This window comes from Caretta caretta, chromosome 12 (assembly GCF_965140235.1).
Source record: "Caretta caretta isolate rCarCar2 chromosome 12, rCarCar1.hap1, whole genome shotgun sequence".
NCBI classification, from domain to species: domain Eukaryota; kingdom Metazoa; phylum Chordata; order Testudines; family Cheloniidae; genus Caretta; species Caretta caretta.
The window spans coordinates 1317810-1331931 of NC_134217.1; the positions used below are offsets into that span (position 1 = coordinate 1317810).

General features: G+C 60.9%; 1 protein-coding gene across 2 annotated transcripts in view; it reads left to right on the forward strand.

Annotated features, from left to right (window-relative positions):
• The first annotated feature begins 1303 nt into the window (after positions 1–1303).
• The window catches only part of BCAR1 (BCAR1 scaffold protein, Cas family member), a 40898-nt gene continuing 28079 nt past the window's right edge, over positions 1304–14122 (forward strand). Inside the window, exon 1 of one of the 2 annotated variants that reach the window (XM_048817085.2) lies at positions 1304–1471. In XM_048817085.2, the coding sequence (XP_048673042.1) occupies positions 1460–1471 (12 nt within the window). In that variant the 5' untranslated portion in view covers positions 1304–1459. The remainder of the gene's footprint in view (positions 1472–14122) is intronic. The other variant, XM_048817084.2, reaches the window with a different exon arrangement.

Below are 14122 nucleotides of genomic sequence, written 5' to 3' on the forward strand. Positions count from 1 at the left end.
ATCCACATCCTTCTTGAAGTGTGGGGCCCAAAACTGGACACAGTACTCCAGATGAGGCCTCACCAATGTCGAATAGAGGGGAACGATCACGTCCCTCGATCTGCTCGCTATGCCCCTACTTATACATCTTTCAGTATGGTCTCAGGGCCCTAACTTAGGTCTTGATCTCATCATGCTGGGCACAAAATGTCTACCCTTAAGAGACGGTGTAGTCACAGGCCAGGAGAAAGAATGGATTATCCCCATTTTATGGACGGGGCAGGGATGCTGGGAGTAGCTGTAAGCACGCATTGAAGCCAAGGAGATTACTCTCATGTTTTACGAGTGATGCCCATATGTAAGTGGTTTGCTGAACTGAAGCTGGATATTCAGCCTCCCTCAGTTCCCAGTGAGCACCACAATAAGAGGCCAGTTTTTCCTAAGGGCTATCAAATCTGTCCCTAGGTGTCCCAGTAGAAACTGCTGGCCACTAAGCACTTTGGGAAATCCAGCTCTGATTTCAGAGCTGAGCTGTGGAAAATCCAGCCACACGTGCCAATCTGGCCCAAAGGACTTGTATGCACCAGAAAGTTTTATTGCTACAACAAACTCCAACTAATGTGGACACAATTAGACTGGTATTCAAGTGAGCAATTTCTGTATGAACCACACTGGTATAAGGTCCGTTATATGGGTAAAACTGGGTCCACCCTGAGGCTTTTACCAGTATTATTATTGTGGTAACAACTCACAGCCGCCTCTGGCATCATTCTAGCAGTAAAACTTGTAAGCCAGCCCGGCCAGAATGACTTGCCCAGGGTTACACAGGCAGTGTGTCAAAGCCAAGAATCAAAGCCCGATCTCCTGGGTTCGGGTCCAGTGCTCTGACCACCCAGTCTCTGTCACACACACACTCACTCACTCACACATCCCACCTATCGCACACACGTAGCCCATCTCTCTCTCACACGCACGCACACCCCACCTATCACACACAGCCCCTCTCTCGCTCGCTCGCTCGCTCGCTCACACACGCACACACAGCCTGTCTCTCTCGCTCTCACGCACACACCACCCATCACTCACACGCACAGCCCATGTCAATCATATACACACCCAAACCCCGCCCCCCTCACACACACTCGCACCCGCCCAGCCCGTCTCTCTCTTACACACGCGCGCGCGCTCCCCGGCTCGGCTCCCCCTGGGCTCGGCGCCGCCCCCTGCTCTCCCGGCCGCGGCCGGCGGTGGGCGGCGCTGGAGGCGGGCAGTTCCCTGGCCAGCCCGGCGCTGGCGGCCAGTCGGCCGGGGGAGCGCTGCGGTGCGGAGCTGCCGAGCCGAGCCGAGCCGGGCCGCGCCGCGCCGCGCCGCCTGGGCCCGCGGGACGATGCGCTGACGGGCCTGGGGCGGGCAGCCTGCGCCGAGCGCCGGGATCGCGGCTGTGCGGCCGGCGGGGCCCTGCCGGGGCCGCCCGGGGAAGATGAACTACCTGGTGAGTGCCCGGCCTGCGCCCCGCCCCGCCGGGGCCGGGGCCGGGGCCAGCCGGAGCCGCCCGCTGCGCAGCCGGGGGAGCGGACCTGAGCCCGGCTGGAGCTGGCGCTGGGGTCGGTGGCTGGGGGTGCCCGGAGCGGGGCCTCTCTGCCCGCCCGCCGGGCCCATCCCCGCTGCCTCTCGGCGCCCCCAGAGCGCCCGCGGCGGCCCGGGGGTGTCGCGCTGGGGCGGCTGGAGCTCGGCCCGCGGACGCCGCCGCGCGGAGGCGGATTTCCAGCCCCGCCCGCCCGCCTGCCCCGGGGAGCCGGACCCAGCTGCAGGGACGTGCCCGGGCCTGGGAGCTGCCGGGCGCCGCCCCCTGCGCCCCCCGCGGAGACAATGCGGAGCCCCCCGGCGCTGGGAAGCCCGAGGCCGCGGCGAGTTTCCTGCTCCCGGCTCGCCCGCTGGCCGGGGCCCCAGGCTGCCTGCGGTTACCGGCGCCCGCGGGGCCGGCCGGGCTGTGCCCTGTCCGCTGCGGTCCGGGACATTCCCGGGATCGGCTCTGCCGGCCCCGGATCATGCCCCTCTCGACGTGGCACGAGCCGCCCCGCGTGGCTCCTGCGGATCCTGATCTGGCCCCGGGCCGCCTCCCTGGTGAAGCCAGGGGCCAGGGCGGGCGCCTGGGTGGCAGCCATCCACAGCTGGCTCTAGTCCGGCCATGCCAGAGGGCGTGCGGGGGGCTGGGTTTTTCTCGCGGTGGGGGGCTCCGAGTGGCAGGGCTGCGGAGAAGTTGTCACAGCTACGGGCAGGGGCTGGTTTCTGGGCCGGGGGTCAGGATCTGGCCCAGCAGCCCGGAGGGGGTGGGGGACGGTGTTTCCGAGGTGTGGAGCTGCGCCTTTGTCCTTTGAAGGAGATCTGAAACAGAAACCAGGGGCTAAATCCCCTGGGCGAGGCTGTTGCCGGCCTGTGGCTGCTCAGGGACCTCCCTGTAACGAGTTTGTTGGGGTCTCAGGCCAGTTCCTGGAGGACCTGGCATGGCCTGCTCTAGAGCCCTCCATGTGCCCCCTTTGCCCCCGTGAGCTCCTCTCCCCCAGTGTCAGGGCAGGCACCTGCTGTACTTGCCCCTTGCATGTATCTGCCTCATGCCAGCAGTGCGCTAGGGTCCTGAGTGCTGGCTACCGTGGCAGCAGCGGGTGCAGGTTTGCTTGGTGCTGCCCCTGCCCTAGGGGTGTGTCTGGGATGGGAAGTCCCAGCGCTGTCTGCCCAACATTGCAGTCCGCTCCGTGGATGTGGGTTTACAGCCTGGGTGACCGACCCAGGTGAAGGTGACCTGGCTGTGACATGGGCAATTAGCTGGGCTAAGCTGGGAGGCCAGGGGGCATATTTCCCCCAGTCCCCTCTCCCAGCAGCAGTATGGACCATTGCCCTGCCCCAGGCTAACATCGGCACCTAGCACCTGCCAGCCCAGGATCTCAAAGCTCTTAACGAGGTGATGGCCACCATCTTGGCTGAGAGGCCAGGACTCAAACTGATCACCTCCAGGGCTAACTGTGTGTGTCATGTTCTCCCATGACACTCAGTACCTTCATCTCCCCCATAGGGAGGGTCAGGGTCGGTATCCCTGGTTTACAGATTGGGACCTGCGGCTCGGAGAGGAAGTGACCTGCCCGGAGGTTGTGCAGCATGTCCGGCCAAGTGCCTTACTTCCAGGCCCTGCTCTCACCACCGGCCTGTGCTCCCTCCCTGACTCGGCCTCGTCTGGGATAGCACAAGACTCTAAGCAGGGGGCATTGCTCCCCACTCCCACCCTGCTGGTGTGTTCCTGGGTTACCCTTCAAACCCTGCCCCCCCCTTTTCTCTCTGCCCCCCAGGGAGCCCTTCCCACCACCGTCAGCTCCCTGTCATTGGGCTGCGAGTGCCCTCTGGCGCTCAGCACCACCCCATAATCAGCCAGGAGTGGGTGCCACAAGGCACTCCCAGCCCCTCTGTTGCTGGCCCCAGGAGCAAGGGCCCAGGCCCAGCAGCACCCAGACCTCACTGGGCCACAGGGGCCAAGGAGGCGGGCCTGGAACCAGGCAAGCTGAGCTGGGAGTCTGGGGTCTAGAAGCATTTTACCATCCAAAACTGAACAGCTGGGCCTAGCAGGAGCCTGGGACTGTGCAGACTTGGGGCAGTGGGGCCCCAAGGCCCATCAAGGACGGGTGCTGGATTTCGCCCTCCCAAGGCGAGGTTTACCATTGGTAACTGAAGGAGGAAGGAGGGAGCCGTTCCTGGGAAGAGGCCAACTGGGGGTGAATAACTGGCATGGCTGGTGGTTTGTGTGAGAGCGTAAGTGCTGTGCCTGTGCACGTCAGCCGGCCCCAGAGCACGTCGTTAATGATTCACCCGGCCGATAATCAGCAATCTCCAGGCCTAACTGATCCGGCTGTGTGAGTGCAGTACAGGGCCGGGAGAGCGGAGTGAGCTCCTTTCATGTCAGATTACAAGGCAGTGCTGAGTGGGGCGGCGGGAGCAGGGAGCCATGCGGCGCTAGCAAACTGTGAGAAGAGATGTGCCCTTGTCTCACCTGCCTTCCGCAGCGGCTCCCCTGGCATGCAGGTGGCATGCCCCTCGGGGCAGCGCCTGCACCTTGGGCTGGTGCTGAGCCATGCAAACCCACATGGGCCAGGCCTAGTGAGCGGGATCTTCCCCCAGGGCAGTGGTCTGTACACTCCCTTGCCGATCAGCGCTCCTGTGACACTGCACGCTATGGGCTCTCATCACAGAGCGGAGTTCTGCGGTCTGGGAGTTTGTGGCTAATATACTGGCTGGTCCCCTTGCTCTGTTTAGCAGTTCTCTGTTTAACCCCTTCACACCCAGATTTGCCCAAGGTTTGCTTGAGCAAGAAGGATCAAACGAGTAGCACCTAGTGAGTGGAAAGGTGGGGTGGGCTGGGCTGGTGGAGGGGGTGGGAGCCTGGGTTTGCTCCTGGCTCTGCCAGTTGGGTCCATTTCTTCTCCCACGTTTTGCCTTGTTCAGATTGCAGGCTCTGTGGGGCCGGGACTGTCTGTCACTGGGGGTACATACAGTGCCCAGCGCAACGGAGCCCTGAATGCGCTTGTTACCATAATACACACCGATAATGAAGAGGGAGCTTGGGGCCTGTTGAGTTGATGGTCCCCCAAATGGAATCCATTCTTCTGCCTGGGCAGAGACGATAGACGCCTGTCAGAGGGCACGTGTTGGCTGCTAAGAACATGAGAGCGGCCCAGACTGGGGAAGACCAATGGCCCACCTAGCCCAGTGTCCTGTCTTCTGACAGTGGCCAGTGCCAGGTGCTTCAGAGGTCATGAACAGAACAGGGCCATTGAGTGATCTGTTGTCCAGTCCCACCATTTGGCAGTCGGAGATTTAGGGACACCCAGAGCATGGGGTACAGTACAGGGGAGGGGAGCGACTCCTTTCATGTCAGATGACCATCTTGGCTAATAGCCATTGCTGGACCCATCCTCCATGCTGTACTAGCCCTCTCCAGCTGCCGTGTGTGGTGTGTGGCTGTAAAACCAGGTGGCGTGGGGTTGTTCCAGGAATAGGGCGTGGCAAGTGCTGAGCTTATCTGTGTCTCTGCCTTTCGCTTTGCTGGGAAAGTGTCGCTCCCAGGACCTGGCTCTCCTGGCTGCCCCAAGGGAGGGTGAGGTGAGTGCTGGGTGTGAGGCTGAACCACAGTGCAGGCTGGGGAGGGACCTGCCATTTGTATGCCCCAAGGGTGCAGCTGCTGCACAAGAGCCTAAAATTGCTGGCGTGGGGCCCTGGGCAGGTCCTGACTGGAGGCTGAGCAGCACCCGCTTCGTCTCATTGGTTACCCTGCGCAGCTCCCAGTGGGGCTTGCTTCCAATCCCTGGGTAGGGCTCATGGCAGACCCCTCAGAGAAGGCAACCAGTGTGGCTAGTCTTCACCAGACAGCCAGGGAGAGCCAGTCTTGGTGAGGAAGGATGGCACAGTGGCTTAGTGTCCCAGACTGGGACTTGGGAGACCTGGGTTCAAATCCCTGTTCTGCCACCAACTACCTGGGTGACCCTGGTCAAGTCACTTAGCTGCTCTGTGCCTCAGTTTCCCCATCTGAACAATCAGAGTGTAGTGGGGGGGCAGCTGCCCCACTCCAGTAAAACGGGTTAAAAGCAGGCCTGGAGAGGGCTGTGGCAGGGAAAAGCTAGGCTGATTGGGGAAGCAGCCACAGCTGTGGCCAGCTCAATTAGGTCCCAGCTGGCCTGATAAAAGGGATGTGGGTCAGAAGTTGGAGGAGTCTCACTGTAGCCCTGGAGTGGGAAGGGCTAGCTGCCTGGGAGCAAGGTACCTGAAGAAGGGGAGTGCTGGGGAAAAGGGCAAGAGGAGCTCCAGCCTGGCAACTCCCCTGACTGCAGGCCTTGTTGAAGGCCTATGGAGGTACTGGGGCTGCAGAGGTGTAGCCTGGGATAGGCAAAGGCAGCAGGTCCTACCCCCTTGCCAATGATGAGTGGCCATTACAGACTGCAGTCTGCCCCAGTGAGCGGGGGCTAGATGATGACTGGCAGTAGCCACTGAGGCAAGGTGGATTTAGAGGGTTGGGGGTTTGCCTGGGAGGGGAGACCTAGAGTATAGGGGTACTGCTGGGGCAGAACACCAGGGTAAAGGGCACAGGGGTCTGGGAGGGACACAGGGCCAGCGGCAGGCGAGACACCGACCTGCAGAGGGCGTGCTGTAAGCTGGAAAAGAGCTAATTCCTAGATGATCAGCAGGAGGCGCTGCACCGGTGAGTCGTCCCTTTGCTACAGATGGTGTCAGGGTTCCCTCCCCCCGCTGAACTGTGGGGACCCTCATGAAAGACCCCCTAAGCTTATTTCTACCAGCTTAGGTTAAAAACTTCCCCAAGGCACAAATCCTTCCCTGTCCTTGGATGAGTACTGCTGCCACCACCAAGTGAGTTAGACAAAGATTCAGGAAAAGGACCACTTGGAGTTCCTGTTTCCCTAAAATATCCCCCCAAGCCCCTTCACCCCCTTTCCTGGGGAGGCTTGAGAATAATCTACCAACCAGATAGGTAAACAGGGTGAGCACAGACCAGACCCTTGGGTTTTTAGGACGCTAAAAACCCATCAGATTCTTAAAAACAGAACTTTATTATAAAGAAAAAGTAAAAGAAACACCTCTGTAGAATCAGGGTGGAAGGTAATTTTACAGGGTAATAAGATTTAAAACATAGAGGATTCCTCTCTAGGCAAAACTTCAAAGTTACAAAAAACAGGGATAAACCTCCCTCTTAGCACAGGGAAAATTCACAAGCTAAAACAAAAGATAATCTAATGTATTTCCTTCCTATTACTTACAATTTGTAGTCTTAGATGCTTAGTTCAGGTATGGCTTTGAGATGTATTTTCCCTGCCCTGGTTCCTCGCTGACCCAGAGAGAACACACAGAAACACAGAACAAAAATCTTCCCCCACAGATTTGAAAGTATATTCTCCCCTTATTGGTCCTTTTGGTCAGGTGCCAACCAGGTTATCTGAGCTTCTTAACACCTTACAGGTAAAGGAGGGATTTTATGCTACCCTTAGCTGTATGGTTATGACAGAGGGTAATAGCATGGGCCTGCCTCCTAGGGGTTTGGGAGGTTACATATGGGCTCAGGTGCTGTGGTAGTAGGGGCCAGATAAATACCATAGATAAGTGAGCACTTGAGGGTTTATGCGCTGAGTTGGACCCTCACCTGGTCACTTGCCAGAGGTGGTGGAGCAGAGCTGAGCTGAGGCCACTGGGAGGTACTTTGGGCCAGTCTCATAAGGCAGGAGGTCACCTGGTCGGGGCAGGCTCTGCTGTGGTCTAGGGGGGCAATGGCCAGAGGGCAGGCGTGGGGAGGCGGAGCTCAGCGTCTGCTGTGGTGTGGGACAGGACACACCTGGTGTGGGACAGTGCGAGATAGGCCCTGGTGGACCCAGCGCTGGGGGCAGAGGGTGAAGAGACCGAGGTACGGAGGCCAAGGAGCAAAGGGCAGAGCAGCTCCTGGGACTGCTCTGTCCTCAGGGGCGGGGAGGGGAGGGGAGGCAGCCCACCACGGCTCACAAGCCTCTTTGCGAAGACCTCCACTAGAGCCTCCTTGCAGGTGCTGCTGCTGCAGTGACGGGCCGCAGCTCGTGTGACGGACCTAGTTCGGGGGGCGTGCTCTGCCCCTTGCACACAGTGGCTGCCCAGGCACCTGGCGGCTGCCCGCTCCCATCCCTGAGAGGGACATACTCTGATGGCGTGATGGTGAGCAGACTGCAGGCCAGGGTTGCCCCAGTCCCGGAGGGGTAATGGGGGGAGCAGCCTTTCCTAAACAAGGGTCCCACCCCTGGGCAGCAGTGTCTGAACGAAGCCCAGGGCTCCTGGAGGGCTCAACTCCAGGCAGTGAATGTGGCTGTGGGTGTGAGCCCACTCGTGCCAGGGCATCCCCAGGCATGGGTGATCAGAGACTTGGCTCCCCCATCTCTGTGTGCGGCAGCTGGGACTGGGTGCTGCTGGGGTGGGGGCGAATGGTACCTGGGCAAGACGCCCCTGGCAGACCCCCCACGGCCAAACTGCAGCCAGGAGGGAGCAGAGAATCCAGGGGGATCCCTGAGCAGGAGTTGCCGAGGCCCTTCCCTGCCTGGCGCTGGACTACGCCTTGCCCACGGTGGGCACTGGGACCCAGCACCCAGGCTCCACGTGCTCCTAGCCTGCAGGCGCAGGGCAGGGCCTGTCTGCAGGAACAGCTCCTGCTGCAGCTGGCATGCTGAGCTCCAGGGTCATGTCTGGGCAGGACGAGCCGGTGGGGGGGTGGCGCTCCCATCCGGCTGCCTCCTCGCTCGCATCAGCTGGGCGCACCTGGGGCTGGGTGAGCTCAGCCTGCAGTGCCCACCGGATGGCGCTCTCCCACGGGAGTCCCAGCTGTGCTAGTGCTCTGGGCGGGGGCCTTTGCGGGTGGCTCTGGTGGCAGGTGTTTGTATGTGGGGGACGAGGAGGGAGCAGCCGATGGGGGAGGACAATAAATCTGCAGCAGCAGCAGCTGCTCTGCTGGGCTCCTCCTGCCAGTCAGATGCAGGGGGGAGTGGGGAGGGTGAATACAGTGCTGTGTCTACACAGAGAGCAGGGCCCAGACTGTTCTGGGAGCATCCGAACTTTGGCCTCAGCCCTGCTGCGGCAGAGGAGAGGGGCCCTGCGAGGGGCTGGGACGGTTCCCCAGCTGCCATGGGAAGAGCACGTGGCTTGGCTGCTGTGATCAGCACCGTGGGGTGCTGCTGGGTCCCATCTACCCAGGGTGGGCTGCGTTAGCCAATGAACCTGGCTCGCAGGCTGCTCCTGGATCCCACTGGGTGAAAGGCAGTCATGTCCGGAGGTGGCCTTGCAGCAGGAGGTTGTATCGTGACTGCAGATCTCCCAGTGGCCTGGCAGCTGGAGCCAGCCTGGTGTCCGGGGGGTACCTGCCCCCGGGGAGACAATCAGGGCTCGGAGAAACCCCTGATCAGACCCAGAGCGTTGTTAGATCCCATCTCTAGAGCTGAGTCTGGGGAGCCACTTACAACACAGGGAAACACTTGTGTAGAGGGGACCTGGCCACGCTGCCAGCACTAGGCCAACCTGGTCACCGGCATGTGATTCGGTCCATGTGTGATCCCACTGGGAGCAGGCCAGGGCACCAGTGGGTGCTCATAGGGATAGTGAGGCCTGGCCCCTTGCAGTGGGTACCCCCCAGACACCAGCTCCGGAAGGGGGCAGATCAGTTGCCAGGGTTTGGAATGATTTGGGCCTCACTTGTCATCATTGCAAAGCAAGACGCACATGAACCCACCCACCCGCAGGCGCCCCACACATGCACCCAACTGGAGTCCTTCGTTGGGGGCTGAATCGCCCTGGTGGGGCTGGGCAAGCTAAGGGCAGCCCAAGACACCGTTGCTATGAGTTTCCCTCTGCTCAAGCCTGCCTCTGAGAGAGGCCCAGACCCTCTGCTGCCGCACCTAGCATGGCACAATAGGCTCTTCAGTCCTTCGTCCCCACCTGGCAGCCACTATGAGCACCCTGAAGGGGCAGGGGCATCACCTGGGCGTGGTCAGCAAAGGGGTTCTCTGCAGCTCGGTGCCCAAGGGAAGGGCTAGAAACCAGTCATGGGAGTGGTAGAGTGGGGAAAGGAAATGCCATTATGAAGGTAACAGACCTCCCCGAGGGTCATAGCACTGGGCTGAGCCCCAAGCTGCTACTGGATTGTGTGCGCTACTGCCCTCTAGTGTCCAGAATTGGGCCTGTTTGGCAATATGCCATAGGCCCTATACTGCTAATGGCTAGTGGAGAGTCTCCTGTAGCTCAAGTGGCAGAGTCCTGTGCAGGAGATTCTGGCTTTTCTCACCACTGCGCCCAGCATGTCCTGAGTGGCTAGGGCGGGCAGCGCCATGACAACCTTCAAGTCTTGGCAGTGGGGGAATTGTTATGATACCAAACCCAGTGGAGGCTCAGGTCTTTCCCATGGGTTCCTTCTGCCCCGTTACCATGAGTGCAGTAGTGTTCTCCTCCTGGGAAGCTTCCAGTCCTGCCATACGGCTGCTGTGTTCAGGGTCTGCAGCCCCATCTTATGCGGGGAAGGGGATGGCAGAGGCCCTGGGTTACCCTCATTGGGTTGGGACCAGCCCAGCGGTGTGGCATATTGAGGCCCCTCGCCTGAGCTCGGAGGTGAGGGGGACTCCCCCAGCAGAGGGACTGGCTGGCTGGCTTAGCAGGTGGAGGATTTACAGCCTGTGAGTTTGTCCCTGCTCTGAGACAGCCAGCAGTGTTTGGGTGGCCATGTGGCCCAGCCAGCTAGGAGCCAACCTGGCCTCTGGTCCCAGCTCTGCCATTGACTCACCTGTGACCTAGGGCAAGTCTCTGAGCGTGTGAACCGGGCTTGCCAACGCTGGCCTCCCATGTAGCTCCATCCCAGGGAGGGGCGTGGTGTTGTGCCCGATGAGCATTGGCTGTGAGGGTGTCTGTGTCTGTTAGTGCTGGGATCTCTGAGAATTGGGGTGGATCCCAGCACCATGCATCTGGGGAGCTGAAAACGGTTCCTTAGCCATCCTGGGGAAAATAATCATCCTTGACTCTTGCTCTGCATTAATCTCAGTGCACTTTGCTGGGGGTCAGTGTCATCTCCATTTTACAGCTGGGGAAACTGAGACACAGCGGGGAAGTGACTTGCCTGTGCTCACCCAGCAGAGTTGGGAATAGAACCCAGGCTTTTCAAGTCCCAGCCGACTGCTCTGTCCACTAGGCCAGGCTGCCTTCACCCTTCTTGTGTTTCCCCGTTGTTGGTGTCTCAGGAAAGGGGTACATTTGGCCAGTGTTGGCTTTACCATGGCATCAGTGGCTCCATGGTGCCGGGCCCACACTCAGAAGGGGCCCTGGTGTCAGGACCGTGGCCCCAACTCCCCTCCCCACTCTGCCCCGAGGCCCCACCCAACGCTGACTCCTCTTTACCTGCCTCCCCACTTCTGGCCCCTGAGTGTGGGGCCAGTAGTGCAGCTGGGTTGGGCGGGCTTCTGGGGCTCACGTCCCAGGGATCTGATCCACTCTCCAGCATGGCTCTGGCTTAGGCAGTCTCTGCTGCCTGCCATCTGTGGGGCCTTGCCCACCTCCCCAGGCCAATCTGCTTGGGACCAGGGCATGGGCAGGGCTGTCTTGGGCAATGCATGGGTCTTGGCTGGCCCCTCCAGGCAAGTGGGTCCTGAGGGAGCCCGGCCCAGGCAGGCCCCACTCCCGCTTTGTCCTGGCTGATTGCACTGCTCCTGAGGGGCCAGAGCGATCCCCGACCAGCCCCAGCTGTGCTGCTGTCTCAGCCCACACATGGACATAGTCGCTTCCCAGCGGGCGGTGAGTGTGGCTGGGAGACAGGCAGGGTGTGGGGGAGTGGGTCTCGGGGGGATCTGGGGCAGGGGTCTGTGTGTATGGGCGCTTTGGGCACTGGGGGGGGTCTGTGTCGGGTACTCCTGGAGGAATGAAAACAGGTCCCCCTGCAGATTTCTTTGCTTCCTTTTAGAAAGTGAGGGAGAAGAAAAGGGAAGCAGCCCTTGGGAGGAGCGGGGGGACTGGGAATGCCTGTGGGCATTGCCCCCAAACAGAGGAAGGTGTGGGGGGCACACAGGGTCACATGCCACTGCCCCCCCTTCTGTGAGTGCCGAGTTGCCCAGCTGAAAAAAGAGGGTGTTGCTCCACTGACTTTGCAGCTGGACCCCAGCGTCTCGGCCTCCTGCTGGGTGAGCCTCCTCCCCCCGCGCGTTGGGAGCCCCCTGTTTTCGGTGTGACAGAGAGTGACCCCTGTGGGGCGTGGCAGGGAGCAGGCTGGGGAGGGGATGGAGCGGTGGGGATGGAAGCAGGTGGGAGGGGGAAGGAAGTGGGTGGGAGGGGGAAGGGAGGAGGACGGAGCGGTGGGGAAGGAACAGGTGGTAATGGGAAGCGGGAGCCCGGCATGCAACATCCCATCAGCAGCAACTGGGACTCCCCCATTAAGCAGGCCCATCACACCCCCACCCTGACAAGCCCCATCTCCCCTGCACCTGGACCACTGGGATGAGCCCCCCACACACTCCCACTGAGTCCCACCAGCTGCACTAGGACCCCCACCCAAATGAACCCCACCTCCCCTGCACCCAGACCCCCCAGCTGAGCTCCCCACACCTAGATACCCCCCGCTGAGCCCCAACCACCTTCACTTGGAAGCCCCTGCAGAGTCCCACGGCCCCTGCACCTGGGATATTCCCTGTGCATCCAGATCCCTCACTGAGCTGCCCGCACCCAGATTGCCCCACACAGAAACCTCTCACCCCCACCTGGATCCCCCCCCCCCACTAAGTCCCTCTGCACTCGGATCCTGCTGCTGGGCTGAGCCTGCTCACCCACCCTGGTGCGCCTGGCGCAGAGGGGCAGGGCTCCAGGGTGTTTCTGGGGCAGGCCTGGCCCTTTCGCTGTGTCAGGGTCGGGTGCAGTCTCACTGCCCAGTCCCTGTCCCAGGGCTGGGGGAGGCTGCAGGGTGATCTCCCACCTCCATGCAACCGGTGGCCTCTGCTCCTCACTGCCAGGCTGGAGCTTCCAGATTTATTGGCAAAAAAAAATTGCGGAATTTTAAAATATTGTGTGCGGAATGAGGGGGGCGCTGGGCGGGCAGTGTGGTGTGCAGGGCACTGTGCAGTTTTGGTCAGAGGCCAGCAGGGAACCTCTCTGGGCGGGGGATGCTGGGCATAGCTGGGCATAGGGTCAGGTCTCAGTGAGGGGGTGCTGGGCATAGGGATCTGTGGCTGGAGGTCTCTGGGCGAGAGGGTGCTGGGCATAAGGGCAGGGCACTGGGCAGGGGGGCAGGCTGGCAGCACAGGGCTGGGCGTGGCAGTGTGCGTCTGTGGCTGTAAGTATGTAAATGGTGCCCTCTTGCTGGGCTGCACGGAGCGCGGCTGCTCCTGCCATGCCGTGGCCTGCCTCATTGTCCCCGGCCGGCCCCTCGCTCTGGGGACCGACCCCCCCACCCCATGCCATATTGCTACCAAGGGGGCCCACAAATATGTTTGGCGCTGGGCCCAAAAAAAGTTAATCCAGCCTTGCACCTGGCCCCGACTCCCTGCAGTGACTCCCAAGTGGATTCTGCGCCCCAGCGTCTGCCTGCTGGCTGCCTTCGCCCGGCTGTGTCTGGGAGTGACACCAGTTGGGTTTGGGTCGGCAGCACAGGGGGAATCCTCAAAACTGCTTAGCAAACAGCCCTGTGGGGCTCAGGCGTGCCTCAGGCCTTGCCTGATGCAGCAATCCAGCAGAGCTTGGAGCTTCCGCCCAGCAGTGTTCTGTGCCCCAGGCTTGTCCTGGGCCAGAGAATGAAGAGCAAGGAGGAAGAGGTGCAGGATTTCCCTGCAGGGCTGCAGATGCTCCTCTTTTGAGAGCTACTGGACAAGCCCTGCGGCACAAACAGACCAGCTGGTTGAAGCAGGTTGGTTGCTGGTCCAGCTCACCATGGGGAGGGGCTGCTATGGGGCCAGCCAAGGGCTGGGGAGTTGAGCTGCGTCGTGAACGTCTGGCGCTGCCCCAGGTGGAGCTCTGTGCCCAGCTTTGCTGGGTGCTGTCTCTGGGTCAGGTAGGACCATCCCAGTAAGAACTGGCCCTACCTCTGGGACTGGCTGACTTGCAGGGTTGGTAATGAATTCCAGAGCTCCTCCAAGCCAGGTCAGGACTGAGATCCAGCCCAGGGCAGCTGGGCTTCCAGGCTGTGTGTCACGAGTGGGGAGGGTCTCGGAGCAGATCCCTGACACTGAGACCTTCACCGCCACAGCTGGCATCAAACTGGTCCCTTGTGGCAGCCAAAGCAGAGGGGGCCTGTGCAGAATGGAATGTGGCCATTTCCGCCTCGCCAAAGGTAGTGGCGAGAGAGGGCATCAGACTCTGATTTGCCACCCTCTGCTAGCAAAGGCAGCTCAGGTCAAGTCCTGCTGGGATTTCCAGTTTTCTCCTCCATCGAGTTGATACGGACACAGGATCCTCAGCAACATCCACTCCTCCCTATTGCTCATTCACTGGCTGCCCCGTGATGCCCCTCAGGACAGCGCAGCCACCCAGGAAGAGACCGAACGCCCAGAATCCCCGTCCTTGGCTTGCCAGCAAGCCCAGGGCCAGCCAGTGGGAGTTCGGGCTGCACAGAGCAGGTGCA